A 22,947-nucleotide genomic window follows, 5' to 3' on the forward strand; every position below is an offset into this window, starting at 1 on the left:
AGAGTCTCGATTAGGCCCTGACCTGTCAGTTTCTGTTTAGTGTTCAGTAAACCACTGTTGATTTGAGTCTGGTGTGTGAGTGGTCACTGAGTGGCTATTCCTGAACCCATAACAAAACTAAGAGCATCTACCAACCAACCAACCAACAACCCACCACCTCTCAGGGCCCTAGCATTTATATATCCTCTGAAATGTTCCCAAAATTCTAACCATGTTCTAACCATTACACAATCACAAAAAGTCTCCGCAGCTGGCAAAATCATGCCACGGCTGGAACACGAGGCAAATGTGCTAGAGCACATAGTCAGCTGCTGCATGCGAGGCGGCCACATATCCCCACCCCTAGGATTAAAACAAAAACATTTTCTTATCCTATTGCTGAGTTTCTTTGAATTTTAACTGGGAAATAACAGAATTGTTAAGAATTTTAAGATTGTTTAGCAAATTGTAACATGTAGACTGAAAACGTGGACCCTAACACAGATTGCTAGAGAAATGAATAACTATGCAAGGAGTACTTTAGGACAATTGGTGACTATAATGGGATGGAGTATAGTGTGTTATACTTTATATAACATACTGAAATTACATAGCTGATATTTCATAAACATTTTATATTTGTAGCAAGTACTAATACCCCAGAGATAAATATAAACATTTATGTTACCAAAAAAGTCTGTTCTTGTTTGGAGAATAATGTTATAAGTCTAAAATAAAAATAATAGAAAGAATGCTGATAAAATTTGACTATTGAAAATGCTAAACCCATTAGCAAGATGGTTCAGCAGGTAAATGTGATTGCCACCAAGCCTGGAGATCTTAATTCAGTCCCCGGAACCCACAAAGGACAGGGAGAGAACTAAAACTCCTCTGGGCTGTTATGTGAGTTCACAAGTACATTGTGGCATGCACGTGTCCTCTAGGTGACAGCCATCGACGAGGTACTGCACAGAACACAGAGACAAGTCCAGGGGCCTTTAACTCTAGAAGGCCACACCTTGGTCGGACATGGAAATGACATAACATCTGCAAGTCTGGTTACTACTGCTGTGAGGAAACACCACGATCAAAAGCAAGTTCACACATCCACATCACTGTTCAACATGGAATGGGAGCAGGGCAGGAATGCAAACAAGGCATGGACCTGGAGTCAGGAGCTGATACAGAGGCCATCTAGGCTCTTTTTAAAGAAACCAAAATTCCAAAATTCTTCCTACACGTGGCCACAATATATGTTGGAGAATGTGGAAGACTTTGGGATTTTGGACTATAAAAGTGATGCAGGTGGGGCTGACACGATGGGCCGTCCCATTAAAGTCTTGGAAGACAGTAGTGCCGAGAGCAGTATGAACTGTAGAGATCCAGCACAAGTGGCTTCAGAGGTGAGTACTATTATCAGCTGGGTTACAGAACATTTTATGACGCTTTGACAAAGAACATGGCTGTTTTCGTCTTTGTCCTAAGAATCTGCCAGACGGTAAATTGAAGAGTTTTGGACTGATTTCATTGACAAAAAGAGTTCAAGAGAGACTCATATTGACATGGTTATTTTAGTGAACCTTATAAAGATCTACAGTGCAAAAAGCGAACAGGAAAAATATAAATAATAAAAGTACAATTTGAAAAGAAAAGTATTCCAGGAAATTCAATGTTAGACCCAAGCCTTGTCAAAGAGATGAGAAGTTTTAAGAAAGGACTGATATTAAATAAAATAAATGGAATGGTGCCCTCAAAGAAAGATTCCACCCAGATGAGCTAACAACTTATCTAAAGTACCCAAGAAATCTCCTGTTCTAAAAGCAAAAGAAAGCATATTTAATGAAGGAAATCATTGACAAATCAAAGCTTGCATAAATGTAATTCAAAGGGGGGCGGTCAGGTGTTATAGGATATTTAATCCCACTGTTGACCCCAAGAATGTGAACTATAAAAGCCTGTTTGATGTGGCTCAGCCCTAATGCTCACCTTTAATCCAAGAGCTTTCTATATACAGGATTTAATAAAGTTAGCCCTAGGTTAAGAGGGAGAGCTAGTAACCAGATGACAGGGATTAAGTAATAAGGAGAGACTTTGAGTTGAAGGGTATTTAAGATATTACAGAAAAAAAAGAAAGAGCTTTTGGACTCTTTAGTTCTTTGGCTTTTAGCTCTTGGCTTTGTGTGTGTGTGTGTGTGTGTGTGTGTATGTGTGTGTGACGCTGTCTGAGTAGGAAGATCAGCTGGGTGCTTTCTCTGCCTCTCTGAGCTAGTAGGTTTTCACCTCAGCATCTGAGACTTTATTGGTAAAATTGAAGAGGTGCGCTTTTCTGTCTTTAAAACAGCAGTCCAGTTTTCATCCTAAGCAGACAGCTGAACTCTGCAGCTTCAGCTTCATGGTTCTGGCTTTAGAGTCACGAAGGATACAGGAGTGATGGGGTTGTAGACTCTTTCTCTGATATTAAGATTAAACTGTCTCTCCGTGATGAGTGTCCCATAGCTGAATTTTCCTCTTCTCTTTGCTGCTGTAAGAACTTATATATCATTGGATGAATAATAATAAAATCTGTTGGAAACTGGTAAGGTTCTAGCTGCTTGTAGGGGCACAGTGTTTTTAATCGTGGGCTCTTTTGCTGTTCTCTTTTTATTGTGTGTGGGAGTACACCTCCAGACAAGGAGACTTGAGAACACTTTGAGACAAACATGATTGTATGTAGTGTGCAGGGAAACTTTGCTCCAAAAGCTACCTTCTCAGGGTATTCAGACTGCATACAAGAATTTACCCAAAATCACATGGAACACCATCTAGTTCCGGGTAACCAAGAAGAACAGCATAGTCTGTGTTGTTTTAGGGCCTTTTGGAGACCCCTAACAGTCTGTAGGGAGACAACCCATATTCTGTCCTGGAGTGCCATTTGCTCTCTTATAGCTGCTGGGAACAGCAGTGATAATCTTATAGATTGTTATAAGATAATTTTCATTCATGTATGTCTGTATGCAGGTTTCTCTTCAGTAGATTTTGTAACCTAACGGTCATAAATCAGTTTCATTTTTACTAATCTTGGGTCTTTATTTCTCCTTCAATTCTGAATACAGGAGCCTTGCTTGGTAGTTATTTTCCTTCTGGGGTTAGAATACATCACTTTATGTGCTCCGGCCTGGAGGGTGTTTGCAGTAGAATCATTTCCTGATAGAGTTATCATTCAATGTGTCTTAGGACTACCCTCACAGATTTCACAATGACATCTTTGTCCTGTGCTTTGATTTCATATGTCATGATAAGAGTCTTTTCTGGTTGGGTCTGTTTGGGGTACAGTCAGCCTCAGCATGCTGATGTGTGTGCAGTTCCCAGGACTGCAGAATCCCTCCACTGTTATTTGACTGTCTAATTTTTTTTCTTTTCTTCCTTTATGCTATAACCTTTATTTCTCAGCCTTTGGATGATTCTTGTGTTTGATCACTGAATGATGGTGTCGCAAAGATACTGAGTGCTTTCTTCATCCTTTCTTTCTTTTCCTGTTTTTTTTCTTCCCTATGTGAATAAGAAATTTTAAAAGACCCATCTTCTCTCTCAGATATTCTTTATTCTGTTTGATCTAATATATCCTTAGGCTTTCAACTGAGTTTTTCATTTGATTTATTGAACTTTCAATTTCTATATGGGTCTGTTTCAAAACATGCATTTCTCTGTTGAGTTTCACATTTATTTCCTGCATTTTATTCTCAATTTCAGTGAACGGTTTATCTTTAGGCACTTAGATCTTACTCAATGGCTTTTAAAAAGCCATTCTTTGAATTTTCTTTCAGGTTTCTCATCCATCTAAAGTTCTTTGCTGTCTGTTACTAGAAAGTTTTGATCTTTTGGAGATATTATATGACCCAATTAAAATATATTTTCTGTGTTCTTAGGCTCAAACTTGTACATGAAGTAGATGAGCTATTGCTACCATTTAATGGTCTTCTGAATCAGTGATCTGAGTAAATAGTCCCATATGTCTGATGGCATTGGTGCATTAGGCAATGTTGATGTTATTTCCAGTTGGGCACGAAGTACAGTCTCCTGTCGTTTCTTTACCTATGATTGATAACTTGTATACAGTGTATACCGCAGTGTATTCTGGTAGTAGTTCAGGCAGGAGTGATGTGGACAGCACTGTGTGTGAAATCTATACTGTGTGTCTATAGCTACAATGGTAGTACAGTCCCTAGTCGGGTGATAAAGTATCTTAGGCACTGCTGACTTTTTATTCGTTGGGATCTCTGGCATTACCAGCAGCACTGGTCATGGGCCTCAAACATTGTGTCTTTTTACCCAGTAAACTGAAAGGGTGCTGGTCAGAGATGGTAAAAATTCCTCTCGAGCCTCCCTTAGCTGGGCAGGATGATGGTTAGCTTTTTCTCTGATTCTTTCAGGCCTAGCGTCCACCAGCATGAGAAGGTCATGATACAGGGCCAGCACTAGCAAAGTTTCTCATCAGACTGTCTTGGGCTGTGTGCCTGCAAGATGGTTAACAGCTGGAGTTCCTGTGTTGCTCAGAGTTTTCCCAGCATGCACCTGTGTGTGGCAACGGCAAAATGGATTGGTAGCATCTCAGGATGGACTACACATGCTTCCCTCACTGCCATGCATCTCTGTGTGACTGGCCAGCAGATGAGCTCCACATTCCATGTTTTGAGGAGAGCACCTCTTTCTCATTACTCTCCATGATGCAATACCTAATCTCTGTAGCATGAGGCATCTTGACAATTTGAGTCAAAGTTCTGCTTCAATGCCAAGCTTGGTTGGTGAGGCACCCCCAATTTTACTAGCACATTGGAATGTCAATTGGGTCCACAGGATGGGAATATGCAGGTTTCCCATCCTTGGAGGAGTTTGACTTGAGACAAGGTGTCCTGTATTGGGACAGCTCCTGGCTTTGGTATGCTGGGAAATTTGTGGGAAGTGATAAGAGGCTGTTTGGAAAGGGAGGACTTCTTTTTGAAAATTCCAGCTTGTCTGTATCAGCAGGATGCAGGCCCCAGAGAATTATGTAACTAATCAGTAGCTGGGGTTGCTAGCATCCACATTGACAGCATTTCTCGAATTTGCCCCATTCGACTCTTACCCCTGAAAAAGGGAGACTCCTTCCCTCAGTCTGTGGAGCTGGGTGACAAGTGACAGGGTATTTCATTTTCTCTTTGTACACTGATGCCTCTGGTCTCCATATCTTATGAGATTCTAGTTTCTCTTCTGCACATTTCCAGTGTTCTCCTAATCAGTCTTTCCACTCACGTGCAGCTGCATATCTGTGGCTTTGCTTGGTAAGCCCTGGGAACTTCTACAGAACTGTAAGTGGCAAGGTCAAGAATTTCTAGGAACTCTGCTTTATTTTTTCCTGGAAGAAGTAAATTAGTCAATGAGTCTGATGCAATGTTTAGTTTTATTGAGAAATAATAGAAGTTATTCAGTTATTAGTATATCTATATATAGTTAATTGCATTGATAATTATTCACATAAATACTGTGTGAATTAATTAATAGAAAACAATAAAGGAAACATTTAATTGCATATTCATTAAAATTTAAAGACTTGTTAGTTTAAGGGATCATCAGAAAAACCATTTACCAAAGGCATCGGTTTCTCAAAGTTTGAATTGGAAGCTCCATGGAGTGTCCTGAGAGAAGACACAAGAAAGACACACGAAATCCTTAAATACTAGTCACCGAACTCAGATTTTAAACTTATCCAAGTGCACTGAGGAAGTGGTGTTTAGGAGAGCAGATGTTGCTGCCCTGGCAGAATAGGACGGAGAGTGGCCTGAGTAACCTGTCATGGGACAGTGACATCCTCATCTCTGGCTGTCTTAAGTCCCCTGGAAACAATCTGTGCATTTTGAAAATGAAACCATAGAGCTTTATAAATGTACAGGTGAAGCAGCAGCAAGGGAACAAGTAAATAGCACTGCCATTACAAAGACTATGAGGCCGAGAACCAATGCTAATGAAAGGCAACACCCCCACCCCCAACAGAAAACAAGCAACCAGGCTGAATTGAGTCTGATGAAAGATGCAGGCGTGCCAGCAGTACGTGGCTCAAGTCAAGATGTGGCCACAAAAGGTGATATTCAACACACAGCAGGTGTCAAAGAAAGGAAAGAAAGAAAGAAAGAAAGAAAGAAAGAAAGAAAGAGAGGAAGGAAGGAAAGAAAGAAGGAAGGAATGAAAGAAGGAAGTAAGGAAGGAAAAAAGGAAGGATCATTTCAGTGTACATTGGAGTAGTTTAGCAATTTCATTTACAATGGCTAGAATTAAGAAGAAAACCTTCAATTGCTTTACTTTGATATTATTATCACTATTATAAAATTTGAGTCCAGTTTTCTACTATAGACAAATAAAATTAGTTTCTTTCCCTTTTTGGAATAGCCTTTCAAAAAGATGCAGTCATGGAAAGGTAGGAGAACAGCAGCAAAAGGACCACTATGGAGGGCTGTTCAGGTAACATCACTTGTCAACTTGACGCAATCACAGTTGAATAATTACTTTTATCTGGTTGGTCTGTGTCCGCGTCTTTGAGGAATTGACTTGACTGATAATTGATGTAGGAGGCCAAGCCCACTGCAGGTGGTGCAATTCCCTGGGCACCTCGTCCAGGGTTGTACAAGGAAGCTAGCTGAGCAGGAGAGAATTACAGAGACAGAGGCAGCAAGCAAGTTACCATGTGGACTCACTTCAATGATGGGCAGGGAAAGATGAAATTAAACCCTCTCCGCTCCAGTTTCTTTTGGTCAGAGTTTTAATCTGTTTAATCGCAGCAACAGAATTAAGCAGGGGAATGCAAATTCATAAAATAATTTAGAGTAAATATTTAGGGTACTATTCAAATGGAATTTAATCAGAGAATTACAAAGCAAGGGGATTCAAGACTGTCCTTACATGAACTTAAAGTCTAGAAAGGGAGACAATGACAATCTAGGTATATGATTTAATTATGAATAAATTGCCAAGGAAGAACAATGTGCATACCAGTATACTCTGAAGAGATAAGAAAATGTGTTGTCATCATCACAGTTTCCCCCAAGATCTGTCTGTGATTTCATTCTAATAAGGTATAAGATTTGTTTCAAAAATCTCAGCAAAAGTAGGAGGCACTAACGTCAGTGAGAAGGGGGCAGGAGTGATTCAGACCTCAGTAGACGGAGCAGCGGGTGAGTTGGGCGAGCTATGAGAAGACCTGAGCCTAGGGCTGAGGCCCAAGACTGGTTGAAGAGCTAACTTGCAGGCATTGTAAGGTTTCATGCAGGACATCAGCTTGAGACATCTCTAGGTGCCATGCCTGTCAGGTTAAAGGAAATTTTACACCCATGGCTAACATCTTCTTTCATTCCATAGGCATTTATGACTGGCATGTGGCATGGTTAAATGTTTAAGCAACAAAAAGCTAGGTTAAAAAACAGAATCTTCCCAGCCGGTTAACAACATACTCTTTGCTAAAGACATGTAAAGCATGTAATTGAATATGCTGAAAACTGCTGCAAAAATGGCTTCCCACAATTTATTTTTAGGTGATCAGTTAAATGAACATGCAGTGTTGCAGACTGGATTGTGTCCTACCCAAGTTGAACGATTTAACAGCCTCTAGAGCGATGAGAGGTAACTTGCCATTGTTGAAGCCTCTCAGAGAATGTGAGTTTTACAGGTGAAACAGTTGTATCTGAAGGAGACCTTTCATCAATAGTTTTTTTTTTCTTCATTCTTCCAGAAATATGTTTTTGCCTCTCTCACATGCAAATGTCAGACTAGAGGGTCGTGAAGGGCAATTTAGCATTATTGAAATACTTCATTTATTTTCTAAGTTGCTCTGGGAAGGAAGATGTGACACAATGACCTGTGAGTAGTGTTTCAGAAACGACTTTATTGAAGAAAAGAAAAAAAAAAGGTAGAAAAAGCGCACAATTTATAATTCACAACTAAGAGTCTTCTAATAGTGTATGTACAACTAAGCAAGTTAGCCACAGTGGACAAAGAAAAGAACAGTCCTCGATAACTTTGCTTATGGATAATCAATAATTTATTTTTTTTTAATTGTCACAAATTACCACAATTACCTAGCTACATGACCAGTGTCACTACGTATCACAGGAAGATTGTCCACCCACACTTTACGGAGACAAAGACGACTGCCGTGTATGTGTTAAATGTACAACAGGCTGTAAGAAGGGGTGCTACTTCACGTATGAGACAAGATGCGGCACGTGGTTTAAATGCAGATTCGGTTTAGTAATCGCTATGCCAGTAAGCGGGCATAGGCGTGTTTTGGCATTGAGTTATTAAAATAGAAAATAAGAAAATTAGAGAAATAAATCGAGATTTTTAACTTACAATAGATACATTAAAATACGAAATCAATTAGGTCCTTAGTATTTTTGTCATTTTTTTTCTTTTTTTCATTGTTTTATTTTTATTTTTTTTCTATAAATGAGCGCTATGAATATATCACAAGTTACAGAAAGATAATAGCCAAAGAAGGTACCAGCGTATGAAAAGCAAATTAAAAAGTACAGGGTATTTTTTTTTTCTTACAAAAAATTTAAACTGTAAAAGTCACAAAATATATATAAAAACGCCACATTGAACGAGGCAATCATTCTCTACCGAAACTGGTAGCGTGCTCTGTAAGGCAGCTGTCCCATCCGCCTGGTCATACGGTGGTCACCGACAGGAAGGCGTTTTGGACCCTAGTGCCATCAGGAGATTTCGCCCCGTGGGTCATCAGTTCTTGAATTGTCATCCAGTTATCCAAAATTTTCTTGTTTCTCTTTTTCATCATCTTCTTGTGGCTCAGTTCAATGATGCTCAGCTCCTTCTTGCCCTCGCCGCTGCTCTGCGGGCTCTCCTTGAGACACTCCAGCCGGCTCCGCATCATGAACTCCCGGCGCCGCCTTTGCTCCTTGGCCCGGACCAGGTGCTGCTTTCTCTCCTCCTTGCTCCAGTACCGCCCCATTTTCATCTCACTCATGGTGTCGTCGTCTGTGGTCATGCCGCTCCGCTCCTCCTTGATCTTTAAGGCACGTTCCTTCAGAATCCGGTCTCGCACTGGCCTCTTTGTTATGTACCGGGTCCCATCGCTCCTAATTTTGACCTTCCACTCCATCTTGGGCTCTGAGCCCCTTGGCGATTCCTTGCACATGCTCACCAGGCTGAGCTGACTCTGGGCGTACTCCACGGCGGATTTCTGTTGGATTAACTGCATGTAGCTCTGATAATGCCGGGCGTGTGCTGGGATGTTGGCATACCTGTAGGAGGAGCTGTGGTAAGGAGACAGGTATGGGGTGTGCTCCCTGGCCAGGCCCTCTTGATCCGGAAGCTGGGTGTTCTCCAGACTCTTCTCCGGGCTTTCGGTGCTGCAGCCTTCCTCGGCGCTTTTGGCTTTGGTAGATGTGTATTCCTTGGTGCTCTGTCTGGAAGGGGACTGATGGGCTGTCGTTGTGCTCCTCAGGTTTTTCTTGTTGGCGAGGTTGATCCCTCTCGGGAGAGAACTATCCGGGGACCTGTCTATAGTCAGGGGGGTGCTTCTGCAGCTCTCGGCTGTGTTGTAGGCGCTCGAGCTGTCCTTGTCCGACTTTTCGGGATGCTCCATGATGTCGTCCAGCTTCCCCCTCTGCGTGTCTAGGCTGGTGTTGTAATTTCGGAATCCTCCGTCGTGCAGCGCCCAGATGTCCCCGTACTGGTCCGTCACCTTCTGGAGCCTGTGAGCTTGCATGATATTCTGGCACTCTAGCTCGATGTTCCTTAGCTCCTCGTTGAGCAGCTGCAGCTCGTGCTCTACCCCGCTCTGCTCCCCTTGACGGCATTCAATTGTGCTGCGTGAGTAGTACAGGTCGTAGTCCCCGTGGTTTCGAATCTTAAGCTCCAGCAGCTGCTGGAATCCTTCACACACCTCGTGGTTGCTGGCACAGTCGGAGTCCAAGCACTCACCCCCGGCAAAGCTCCCGCTGCACTGAAGCTCAAGGCTTCCGAGGGTGTCCTGGCTCTGGCCCAGCTCTCTCTTGCTCTTCAGAGATGTGCTGTGGGCTTCCTCGGCTGCATTCTCCTGCTCTGAGCTCTCATCGTTGCGCAAGCTCTCATCTGTGCGCCCCACGCCACTGTCCTTCTCCTGGTTGTTGGAAGAGGATGTGGCCGTGTCCGTCGTGCCTTCTTCCTCCTCCTGCTTTTTTGGCTGAGAAAACAGAACACAAGGAATTATTCTGAAAAGAAATGGCTGCTGGAAACTCGCTTGATAAGTGTTTCGTGGCTAACGTGCAGTTCCTAGAAGCAGCGCTAGCTGCAGTTCGCATACTAATTTTAGAAATAGAGACAATTAGCTCGTGACAGCCTTCTGTGCAGTGAAATAGAGGAAACAAACAGTCCTTTCATTATGGCTCTAACACTCGCTGGCTATGAATGTGACAGAGAACCTGGAAATGAAGGGTTTTTAACTTCAGGCTATTCTCTTTTGGAAACCGAGGTGAAGGATATACATGAAGTCACTCTGAATTCTCAAGTAAAAACACACAGGAATAACAGAGACAGAATATCTACCTCCTCTCAGGAATTTGGAGGTCTAATGCTTGGAAGCCACAGCCACCTATTGCTGCTTCTTCACTTTCTTTAAGTGAAGCAGAATAAGGTAGAAAAGACCACTTATTCAATAATGATTTACTGACTTATTTAGTAATCTACCTGAGGCTCTGCTTCTACTGTTCGCTTGCCAAGCAAGACGTGGTACCTGAAACAGAGTGACCTGGGTCAATAGCTGAAACAATGGGCAGTTGCCCTTAACAACCTGCTGACTCCACTATAGGCTTCTGTAAAATCTTGTTTGGTTGCACCCCACCTTGTGGTTTCAGGGTATAAAATGAACATACAACTGGACCTAGGGCTGAAGCCTTTCAGCAGCTGTCCTGGCTTTGGTCCAGCAGTGACATCTCCTTTCTTCACTCTTTCACGCTGTGCTGGAACTCCGAACCTCCATCTCTGTCTGTAGAGGAGGAAGCTCCACCCCAGACAGATCTAGGCTGTTTGTGGCAGAGTGGGCTGGAAGGCAAAGCTCTCCTCCTACTGTCCACATTACTTAGGGTCAGCACATCGTGTTCCTGGATACAGGTCCACAGTGCGCCTCCCAATCACGTGCTTCAGAAATAAACACACTGTCCCAGAGCTCAATCACATATGAAGAACTCTTAGCTATTAATTTACTGCAAAGATGAGATTTAGTTTGGGGCAGGTAGGATTGGTTAAGGGCTGGACGCACCTGGGCATAAGTCCCTTAGATAACAAAGTTTTTCAGAAATGGTACCTATGCTGTGGAGCCAGCTTAAGAACGGACATAAGCAGAAGCAGTCAGGCTGGCCTGTGGATAACATCACAGGCGCAGACTCCTGGGAAGAATGTGACTTCCCCCACAAAAAAGAAAACCTGTGACCTGTGAAGAAGCATGCTCTGTGGCCCTTCAGGAGGGTGCAGCTCTTGCTGGCTGGCCATCTGAACCCATGTCAGTCTGCCATGTCCAGATGCCTGTACCTGTGTCTCCACGGGAGAACTGCCCACCTTCCACGTCCACTTCATTTTTGCAGAAGCAAACATCTCTGCATGAATAGATACCAAGTGGCTCTGCAGGAGTATGCCTATGACAGGCCACTGCCTTGGCCGCTCTTCCTGGTTTACGGGTATAACCTAAATCTTTGGCTCAAGGACAGCAAGCCCTTCAGGGATCCTGGGCTATTGCAGCCTTTGGAGTCTGTGTGTAGTAGCAGAATCATAAGGTTCTACTTGGGGTCACTGAACAGCTGTTTGGTCTGATCCGAACAGTACTGGAAGTGTACTCTTGCTTAATTGCTTGATGCTCCCCCCTACCTATCAGTTTCTCTTTCTGCATTTTGTGAATCCATATTGGTGACAATTGATTTGATAGAGGGTGAGGGATTTGGTGGCTATAGCAAGAGTCTTCTGAAAGCTTTCTATATATGTGGTTCTGAAGAATTGAACACTCCCTTCAGGATACCCTGGGTGACAAGGCCCCTCAGAGAGGTGCTAGGAAAGTTTCCCATAATGCCACGTGGAAACAGCTCGGAAGACCACACTCCACTCCACTCCTGTTTCAGAAGGAACTCCACTCATTTGCAGTCAAGACTGGCAGCCCTTATCCTAAGCCACCCATACTTCTTGGAGTTTGGGGAGTTCTGAGACACTAACAGGGGGCATCTGGCAGATTGCTGGTGTCGGGAGATAATGCCCCTATAAGCTACGTATCTGGGTTGGGACATTTCCTGAGCAGTGACTTTTCCTTCAGGGGTCCCGGAGACACAGCAAGCAGGATTTAGTTCCATCCCACCAAGGTGAACTGCCCCTAGAATTCCTCAGACTAATGTTGGCAGCAAATGACTGCTTTCCTGTCTCCTTCGTAACAGGGAGACTTCCCTGTGCCTTTTGCTATCACTGAGCTTATGCCAGTTCCTTGTGGCCTTTCTCTGGTAAATTCTCTTTGGTTCTGTGTGTCCCTCTACTTTGTATGACTGGCATGGCTTCTATAAAGTTTCCTTGTGGCCTTAAGCCGCAGGCCCTGTGCTGGTATGTAAAGGGCTTTAGCTCTCTAAATTCCTCCTCTGCCCACTTTAAATCTCTTGATTGTTCCAAGTTACTTGTAGGATTTTGCTATTTCAGCCAGGTCTAGCTAACATGGAAATTGCTAAGAGGGAATCCATAGACTCATTGGGAACAAAGACCAGGAAAAACAAACAAACAAACAATAAACAGCAGCAACAACAAAAACCTCTACCAGGTGCTGTGGATGTAGCTTCATTTGTAAATCCATCTAAAGACTGCAAAAGACTTGCAAATAAAAGCCTTAACATTAGAAGGCCTTCACCTTTCCATTTGTTTATAATATCATGTGGCTTTAACTTTCTTCTTATAACCTGGCAACTTGTATTACAGTCTCATGACTAGCTGAAGGATGTACAACCTTTGTATATGTGTTTCTTTGTATATATATTATGTGCTATGTGTTTATATGACAGACTGAAGAAATTCTCTTCAAATTTTCTCACAAGTACATGAGCACACTCATAAATTAAAACTGTTACATTGAAAAAGTGCCTGTTAGTTCAAATCATTAGTATACAGTGTACTTGGGTTTTCTGTCCAGGTAGGGTTATATTTGTAATAACCCTACAAAACATGAGAGTTATGTCTAAATAAGTTTAAAATTTTCAAGTATCATTAACTATTAGTTAATATACTTAGGCTTCTTAAATTTTGTAAAAATAAAGGACTTTTCTGTAGGGCTATAAATGTATTTTAATCCCACTTTTGGTATATGGCATTTAAAGCTTGCTTTCTCCCTGGGATTTGCTAAAGTTATTAAGATTTAAAAGTATAATTAACATGTGCAATTCTATATACAAAGAACACAAAAAGAAATTAAGATGTCTTTTAACAAGAAAAACACAAGACAGTGTTTATGATAAGAAATAATTTTGTGTAAAATAAATTGGCCCAGATTGAAAAGGAAGGAAGGAATGAAGGAAGGAAGGAAGGAAGAAAGAAAGGAAGGAAGCAAGAAAGGAAGGAAGGACGGAAGGAAGGAAAGAAGGAAGGAAGGAAGGAAGGAAGGAAGAAAGGAAGGACGGAAGGAAGGAAAGAAGGAAGGAAGGAAGCAAGAAAGGAAGGACGGAAGGAAGGAAAGAAGGAAGGAAGGAAGAAAGAATTAGGAGAGCTAAATAAATCAGAGAGGTTCTGAGCAGTCACAGAGCATCTGTAGAGGGTAAATATTATATAATAAATAAATAAATAAATAAATAATAAAAACATTGTGTGTTCCCAATGAGCTATAGCTAAGAACAGACTGCTTATATTGGTCTAAAAATCAAACATTGACATGCTGATATCAAACCAGAATCTAGATTCTCTGTGTCTAAAACAACAAAACATTCTTAAATTATCTACTTATTCTTAGTAAAGTCTATAAAAGTTGAGCAGTCCTAATTAATATTATGCTACCAATCAGGGCTTTTATATGAAAATGTTATATGCAGTCAAAGTAAGTGCTAATTCTTATAGAAATTCTACCAGTTACAATTGTCTTTGGTCTTCTACACTTTTGCTTCTCCTCCAAAGTATCTGAACTCAAATACATGGAAAAGAGTCTAAGGCATCCTCTTTTTGTTTTTAATTTAAGTTTTATTTTATTTTTTAGAATTTCATATATGACTACCGTACTTACATCATCTACACCTATCTCCTCCTGTGCCTCCACGCCTCAACTTCATGACTCCTTCTTTTTTAATTTTTATTGTTAGGAGTGTGTGTGTGTGTGTGTGTGTGTGTGTGTGTGTAAAATATTGACAGCGTTAAGAGTGGATAGCCTAGCAGGGGACTTGTGACTGGAAAGAAGGATTCTCCCTCACTCAGCAACCTTTGATTGCCTGTAGGTCTTTATCTAGGGACACGGCTTTGTGAGTGTCGCCCAGTATGCACTGCATGCTATCTGGCGTCATGATGCATATCTGATTTAGATGACAATATTAATGGCCTTTCATGGGCACAGCTTCCTTATCATATATAAGAGATGCTATCTCACAGAAGATGTTCTAACCCCCGGATCCTTACACTCTTTGCTCTCCCTCTTCGTGAAAGGATCCCTGAACCTTAGGTGTAGGGGTCCTTTTAAAGACATTTTTTTAAGGAACAACTAAGTTTATAAATAAGTTGGGTTTTCCTTGATAGAATTTGACATGGCTACAGAAAGTTATCTTTCTTTGCTTAAACTAGAATATAACACGAGTGTTTTGCTTATGTATTTCATATTTTTTCTTTTAAAGCTTTATATCCACGCATATCAAGACTCCATAGGCCTTCAGTGCATTACACAGTGGTGCGTGCCCAGTGCTTTGACATAATGCCTGTTATCAACAGAAAGAGAGTGAAGAGGACTTGGCAAGGGACACCAGCCATCTTTGGGTTGAGTGAGAGGAGTTCTTCTAAACCTCTTGTTGCCCAAATGTGACAAAAATGAATATGATGGTAACTCCATCATCAGTCACTTCCCCTCCAGTATGGTCTAGTCATGCTGGGAACTGGCAGAAAATCAGCCTAACCATAGGATGGTTGGTCACTGATGCTACAGACAGCAATGGGAAAAGCAAAAGGACTGTGACAGCTGTTAGAATTATTATTGTAAAAGAATACTAGGCTAAGTTGTTTCTAGAAAAAAATAAGAACTTCTACACCGTGTCTTAAATCTCATTGACTAAAAGAGCTCAGCGAAGGATGAAAATAGGCACCAGAAAGAAATCAGTATAATATACCCCAAATGAAAATGTCTGCCAGTCTATGATGGACTCTCCCTTCTGTTTGTCCATAGATGGTAACTGTGCTTCTTATTGTCTTTACAGTCAGACTGTAGCCTGTGATATAGTGAACATTGACATTGACGTGGATTTTAGCACGTCTCAACAGATGGAGTTACAAGAGCCCAGGTATGAAAGCCAGGATAGCCAGGGCAAAGGTGACTTTATTTTTTGACTGTGTTGGCTTCCCTTACATTCTCTGTTACCTTCATGCAGTTTGAGCTCTGCCAGCTTCCTTTCTGTGCTCTCCCCTGTAGTTTATGATGATGAGTCTGTCTCTAGGAGCAAACAACTGACTTCTTTTAAAGTTCAAAATCTATTTGGATTACCTAGACTTAATGGTCACCTTCTATTCATAATTCTTTTCCTACTCGCAAAATCTAAATTCTTAACCATACCCTAACTCAGCAGGAAGTAGCAATGGTAGTTAGCACCAAACTTTCAAGACAGAACGAAGAAAGGCAAAGGACTGAAAGTTACACCCCTGACCTAGATATATCTAGGTATAATTTTCTTAACTAACAAATTTCCAAGGTTATCTCCGAGAAAAAGAATTAATGTCTTTCTTTCGTGACTGACTATTATGGATTGAGACCAGCTTTTTGAGAATAGTTATGAGCAGAAAGATCAGTACAAGCGTGTCACATGGTCAAGATCTCTTGTATTGGAAGTAACTGCCCACAGAGTTGTGCAGCCTCTGCTGAGGCAGACTATCCAGTCAGTCAGTATACTGGCTGGTTTTATGTCAACTTGACTCAACCTAGAGTCATTTGAAAGAAGGGACCCTCATTTGAGAAAATGCCACAACAAGATCTGGCTGTACTGCACTTTCTTAACTAATGATTGATGTGGGAAGATCCAGCCCATTGTGGGTGGTGCCATCCCTGGGCTGGTGGTCCTGTAAGAAAGCAGGCTGAGCAAGCCATGAGAGCAAGTAAGCAGGACACCTCCATGACCTCTGTCCCAGCTCCTGCCTCCAAGTTCCTGCTCTTTTTAAGTTCCTGTCCTGCAGCATCTTCAACAAATGGTGCTGGACCAACTGGATGTCTACATGCAGAAAAATGAAAATAGATCCATATTTATCACCCTGCACAAAACTAAAGTCAAAGTGGATCAAGGACCTCAACATAAAACCAGATACCCTAAATCAATTGGAAAAAAAAGTGGGTAACAGCCTAGAACTCATTGGCACAGGAGACAACTTCCTGAACAGAACACCAACAGCACAGGCTCTAAGAGCAACAATCAATAAATGGGACCTCATGAAACTGAAAAGTTTCTGTAAAGCAAAGGATACCGTCATCAAAACAAAACGACTGCCTACAGATTGGGAAAGAATCTTCACTAACCCTTTATCTGACAGAGGACTAATATCCAGTATATACAAAGAACTAAAGAAGCTGAAAAGCAGCAAACCAAGTAATCCAATTAAAAAATGGGGAACAGAGCTAAACAGAGAATTCTCGACAGAGGAATATCGAATGGCAGAAAAACACTTAAAGAAATGCTCATCCTCATTAGCCATCAGGGAAATGCAAATCAAAACGACCCTGAGATATCACCTTACACCCATCAGAATGGCCAAGATGAAAAACTCAAGCGATAACACATGCTGGAGAGGTTGTGGAGAAAGGGGAACCCTGCTCCACTGCTGGTGGGAATGTAAACTGGTACAACCACTCTGGAAAGCTATCTGGCGCTTTCTAAGACAAATAGGAATAGTGCTTCCTCCAGACCCAGCTATACCACTGCTAGGTATATACCCAAAGTTTGTTCAAGTACACAAAAAGGACACTTGCTCAACCATGTTTATAGCAGCTCTATTTGTAATAGCCAGAACCTGGAAACAACCCAGATGTTCATCAACGGTGGAATGGGTACAGAAATTGTGGTATTTTTATACAATGGAATACTACTCAGCAATCAAAAAGGAGGAAATCATGAAATTTGCAGGCAAATGGTGGGATCTAGAAAAGATCATTCTGAGTGAAATATCCCAGAAGGAGAAAGACAAACATGGGATATACTCACTTATATAGACCTATAAGATATGATAAACATAATGAAATCTATACACCTAAAAAAGATAATCAATTGAGCGGACATGGGGTAAGATGATCAATCCTCATTTAGAAAGACAACATTGAACGTATGACAGGAGTCTACTGAGCGCATCTGAAAGACTCTAACTAGCAGTGTTTTCAAAGCAAAGACTCATGACCAAACCTTTGGCAGAGTACAGGGAATCATAAGAAAGAAGGGGAGTTAGTCTGATGGGGAAAGGATAGGAGCTCCACAAGGACCAAATATATCTGGGCACAGGGTCTTTTCTGAGACTGACATTCAACCAAGGACCATGTATGGATATAACCTAGAACCTCCACTCAGATGTAGCCTGTGGTAGCTCAGTAACCAATTGGTTTCCCAAAGTGAGGGGAACAGGGACTATTTCTAACAGGAACTCGATGACTGGCTCTTTGGTCTCCCCACCCCCGAAGGGAGGAGCAGTCCTGTTAGGCCACAGAGGAGGGCTTTGCAGCCAGTCCTGAAGATACCTGATAAAACAGGATCAGATGAATGGGGAGGAGGTCCCCCCCATCAGTGGACTTGGAAAGGGGCACGGTGGAGATGAGGGAGGGAGGGAGGGAGGGACTGGGAGGGAATGAGGGATCGGGACACGGCTGGGATACAGAGTTAATAAAATGTAACTGATAAAAAAAAAAAGATATACTTTCAAAAGTACAATTCAAAAATTAAATCAATTAAAAATATAAGAAAGAATAAAAAAAAAAAAAGTTCCTGTCCTGACTTCCTTTGGTGATGAAGAGTGATATGGAAGTGTAAATCTAATAAGCCCTTTCTCCCCACGTTGCTTTGTCATGGTTTTTTTCATCACAGCAATAGTAACTCTAACTAGGTCAGGTATGAAGTCCCTCCTTCTCTACTCCTGAGGTCCCCTAAAATTAACCCATCACAGAAACAAGTTTGAGCTCTGCTTTAGCCCCTGGCTTCCTTGCTGGTTGCCTATACAATAGACTGTTTTGTTTTGTTTTTATATTCTGTAAAAGTCCTAAGCCATAGCATTGGTTTCTACACTGATGAACAATGATTCCCTTCCTCAATAAAAAATAAAAATGATAGTTCCCAGGGAAATATGAGCAACACTGACTAGCAGGCATGCATATAATATCAAGAATATGTTTTGAGCTATAGGTACATATCTAATATGACCATATGGTATGTAGATACATACATACAATTTTACTCTCTGTTGTTTTTTAATTTTAATATAGAACAATTTATCAATGGCCCAATGAGATGAATACGGTAAAATTGCTTTCTTTCCTTATCACAAATCATCAGTGTTCTACATTGTAAGCTCTACATTGGTTTCCTTACATGTAAGTTTACTGACTACCAGATCTAATTCTTTACTCTAGCAAGTTTAAATGCATAATTATATACAATCAAACTTGTGGTAAAAAAAAAAAAAAAAGAAAAGAAAAGATTGGATGGAGTAATAAAAGCATTCTAACGTAAGTTTAAAAGCTCTCTCTAGATAATTGCTGTTTTGTTCCCCAAACGTAATATCATATAAACAATAAAGAAAATACAGCCATGTATCATTTAATTCTAGGATTCTCAAACTTTCCCTACAAAACACTCCCTTATTCGTAATGAACACAATGACTGGCTCCTAATGCCTTACCGATAAAAGTAACTAAGAAAGGAAAGCCGTTCAGAGCCCCGTGCTGACTTTGCCAAGAGCTGCATGGTGCGCCTTGACAATCACATCCTTGATGGTCCAGGATTTGGGGAGTTTGAATTTACATGTAGTCGTTTTTACAATGAAAACTTCCTCATCTTGTAAGGACGAGACAGTGCAGGAAGGCTGGTATTGTTCTTTACATGCAACTGCACATTGATTCCAGGGCAGCAGCCCAACCCAAGGCAGTGTAGAAAGTTAACCTTGGCATAAAGCACTCATTCATGTGCCTACAAATTTAAGTTGTTACGTTGACTTTGAATTCATTGTCACTGGTCTGTGAGAAATTGTGGAAGTGAAAATCTCCATTCCAAGCCTGGAGTTCCTTGCTGTCATTTTTCACCGCCCTCTGGAGTTATGACTCTGACAGTCAGTGTTTCTGACAGGGCATTTCTAATGCAGTATTATTGTTTATAAGGGCAAAAGACGTTTTAAAGATTTCTGTACTTCTCGTCAGTTCTCAGTCTTAGGGTGAAGAGAAATTTCCACACAATGAGCGTCTAACCTCGGGGACCTTAGGCTTTCCTTCACCAGCCCTCGCATTTGTATTACACGTGATGAGTAGGCAGCACTCTGCACTGTATCACTTTACCTAGACAGGATCCCTCCCTGACTTCTTTATTCCAACATCCCCTGTCAATGCTGTATCGAGTCACATTTTGTATCTAAGAAAGAAGAAGCCTGGAGCAAGGACTTTCTCACTGGTAAGCAGCGGCTGCCAAGAAAAGATATCTTTATTTGTGGCCACTGTTGAAGTCATACATAAAAACTCCAACCCTATCTATACAGCAAAACAACCGCCAACCACCAGCAGCATTTCTGAGCACAGACTACCCTAGTGGAGGGGCCAGTAACAGTCAGGATTCACATTCTGCCTGGTTGGGTTGATGGTGTTGCTTACAGTCCTATGGTTTAGTTAGTACCTTTTGTTTGAGAAGGTAGCGTGTAAACATATTTCATTTTTCAGCTTGGTGAGGTGATAGGATGTCTAGCTTCGTGTGGTTAAACTTGTCAGGATTTTTTTTTAAACAGACATCTTTATGATGGGTAAACAATTAATGTTGAGAACGGGATGATAATTAAACAAATCAGTAAACTGCCAGAGAAATGTTAACAAGATTATGCCAGGCAGATGAAGGGCATGAATTAGACGTAAAAATCTAGGCTATATAGTTTTGTTTCTATGTAGTGTGAAAATAACAAGAATAAAAAGACTCCTAGATACATTTTGCCATAGTCCACATTGTGGTCTTCCCCCGTTAGGAATTTCTTAAGGTCAGGAACTCTGTTTTCAAAACGCTCCCACCTTCAAGTATGGTACTTGGAACATATTAAAAGTTCAGATTTTCATTGAATGAATATGTGACCTTTAAGACAACATGATGTCAGCCAGGTGTGGTGGCCCACGCCTGTAATCCCAGCATTCAGGGTGGCAGAGGCACGTAGATCTCTGTGAATTTGAGGCCAGCCTGTTCTACTGAGCAAGTCCGGGGCAGCCCACAGAGAAAACCTGTCTCAACATTATTTCAATCACCTCAAATTATGCCATGGGCATGCATAGAGCAGCCATTGGGCCAAAGATCACCTTTTTGCTTATTCCAGAGTACACGGGTGTGATGAACCCATCAAGTACACAAATCTTTACACCACGCTATCATCTTCCATTTACAGCTTAACCAATCAAATGGAAACATTTATATTTTAAAGTCCAAAACAGTTTTTGAAGTTACCTCCTGGTTGATAATTGGTGATTCTAGCAAGTATATCCATAAGTCACACACACGTTTACTATTAAGTTTCTGCAAATTATGTTGAAAACTATGTATTTCAACATTCTTGATGCTACTGTATGATATTAAGAATAATCCTCAGGCTTTCCAAGCTGGAAATATTTTGAATAGAAAAGGTACATATTCCTTCTGCGTCATTTGAGAAGATCATATGCTCAAAAAAAAAAAAAAAGATTACGGTTACAGAGCTGTTTGATCAAACCCTTTGATTGTGTTTTCTTTTCCATTAAGGAGAACTAGCAGCATTTCTGATGATGCAGTTCAGACTAGCGGCCCTACCTGCTGCAGCTCATTGGCTGTGCACTGCGCTCCGTCATTAGGTTCTTCCTCCAGCATCTCCGAGTTTACGTCTTCTAAGAATTCATTCCTTTCATCTTCCAGCCAGCCTTCGTCCAGCTGCAAAGGAGCACATTAGTACATTACATCATTATGTTAGTGAGACTCACGCTGAAACGAGGTTTTGCCTCGATGCTGACTGCCGACCAGCTCTCTTTGTCAGCGCTTCTCTTCAGAACTGGAGCCCCCTATAGTCACTTCTCAGAGAGAAGAAAAGGTGAGACAAAAGGAAAGAAAGAAAAGGATTCTTAGGTCTTTTATCCTCTCCTGAAACAGCTTCAGATTTTCTCTTGTAACTGAGTAAATCCCATAGCACAGAACATTACCGTCTTTCAAACCCTGTGAAAAGCAGACTGCAGAATCCGCAGCTGGCTCATTATCTCCCGAAGCCCTGGGTTAAAAGAACTGTAGTGGTTCTGATGGGCCTCTGAGACAATCGGGCCTTTACCCTTAACAGCATCCCCAGGTGAGACTGTATCCAAAGTGGCCCCAAAAAGCAGATTTTACCCTCACCCTGCTTTTCTATTTTAGTGACTCAAGTTAGCAAGCGATGAGCTTGTCCTAAAAGAATTGACAGACAAAATTGATTTTATCTATAAAAAAGAAAAGGAAAAGTTAAAAACAAAAACATAAGACTAAACACCAAAAGTCTGTCTATCTATCTATCTATCTATCTATCTATCTATCTATCTACCTACCTACCTACCTACCTACCTACCTACCTACCTACCTACCTATCTATTGGTTCTTTCTCTTTCTTTCCATCTCCTTCTCCCTCCCCCACTCTTTCTTTCTCTATGTATGTGTCCCTGTGTGTGTCCACATGCCATGGGACCCATAGGAAGGTCAGAGGAGATCTTGAGGATTCTCTCTTTGCACCAGGTGGCTTCTCAGAATTGAACTCTGGTCATCAGGCTTGGTGGTAAGTGCCTCTATCCACTGAGCCATCTTACTAGCACCTGAATTCTTTAGGGCGGGGGAGGGGAGGAAGCAATCATAGCCATGCCTCTTCATTCACAAGGTTCTGAAAACTGACTCAAGGCCTTAAGCAGGTTACACACAGACAGTGCCTCTGAGGATACCCAGCTCCCATCATGTCTATTCATGGCAGGGGGACATGATGGCCCAGGCGATATTTAAAGGTATTAGAACGGTGCAATTTTGTTTGTGGGGGATGGGAATGTAAGGCTCTGTCAATAAATCCTGTTGGCTTCTTCATAGAGAGCGAAATGGAGAGCTGGCGATTACTGTCACGACACGATTGCTGTTGATGGCCAGTGCACGTAACTGGCCTCGAAGTGGATTTCTGGAGGCGGAGTGCATAAATTAACTGTTTATGCTCATTAACAGCCTGTGTTGTCATCAGAACTCTACTCTGTGCTACAAAGAAGACAGGTTTCTAATGAGCACAAAAGGACAACAGTTGGAGGTATTTTCAACAAGAAACCTTTAAAGACAAATGAATGTCTCAAGACTTCAACAACAACAAAAGAGCCTTGTAAATGGAATAGTCAGTGGAACCTTAAGCATTCACACACATGCATGACATTCATTAATAGAAGGCGTATTGTGGTGTCGTAGGAAACGTTTGTTTTGACACACCTGGAAGAGGGAATCTCCATGGAAAAATTGCCTCCATCAGATTGGCCTGTGGACATATCTGTGCGGTCATTGTTTTAGTTGTCAGCTGAGGCAAAAGGGCCCAGCCCACTGA

At 41.6% G+C, this 22,947-nt stretch overlaps 1 protein-coding gene across 1 annotated transcript in view; it reads right to left on the reverse strand.

The window, feature by feature from the left end:
- Window positions 1-5,429: 5,429 nt before the first annotated feature.
- The window catches only part of Pdzrn4 (PDZ domain containing ring finger 4), a 352,831-nt gene continuing 335,313 nt past the window's right edge, over window positions 5,430-22,947 (reverse strand). Inside the window, 2 exon segments of the mRNA XM_021652913.2 lie at window positions 5,430-10,171; window positions 21,177-21,293. Coding sequence (XP_021508588.2) covers window positions 8,654-10,171; window positions 21,177-21,293 — 1,635 coding nt within the window. The 3' untranslated portion in view covers window positions 5,430-8,653.

The sequence above is a fragment of the Meriones unguiculatus genome, chromosome 8, assembly GCF_030254825.1.
Source record: "Meriones unguiculatus strain TT.TT164.6M chromosome 8, Bangor_MerUng_6.1, whole genome shotgun sequence".
Classification (NCBI taxonomy): Eukaryota; Metazoa; Chordata; class Mammalia; order Rodentia; family Muridae; genus Meriones; species Meriones unguiculatus.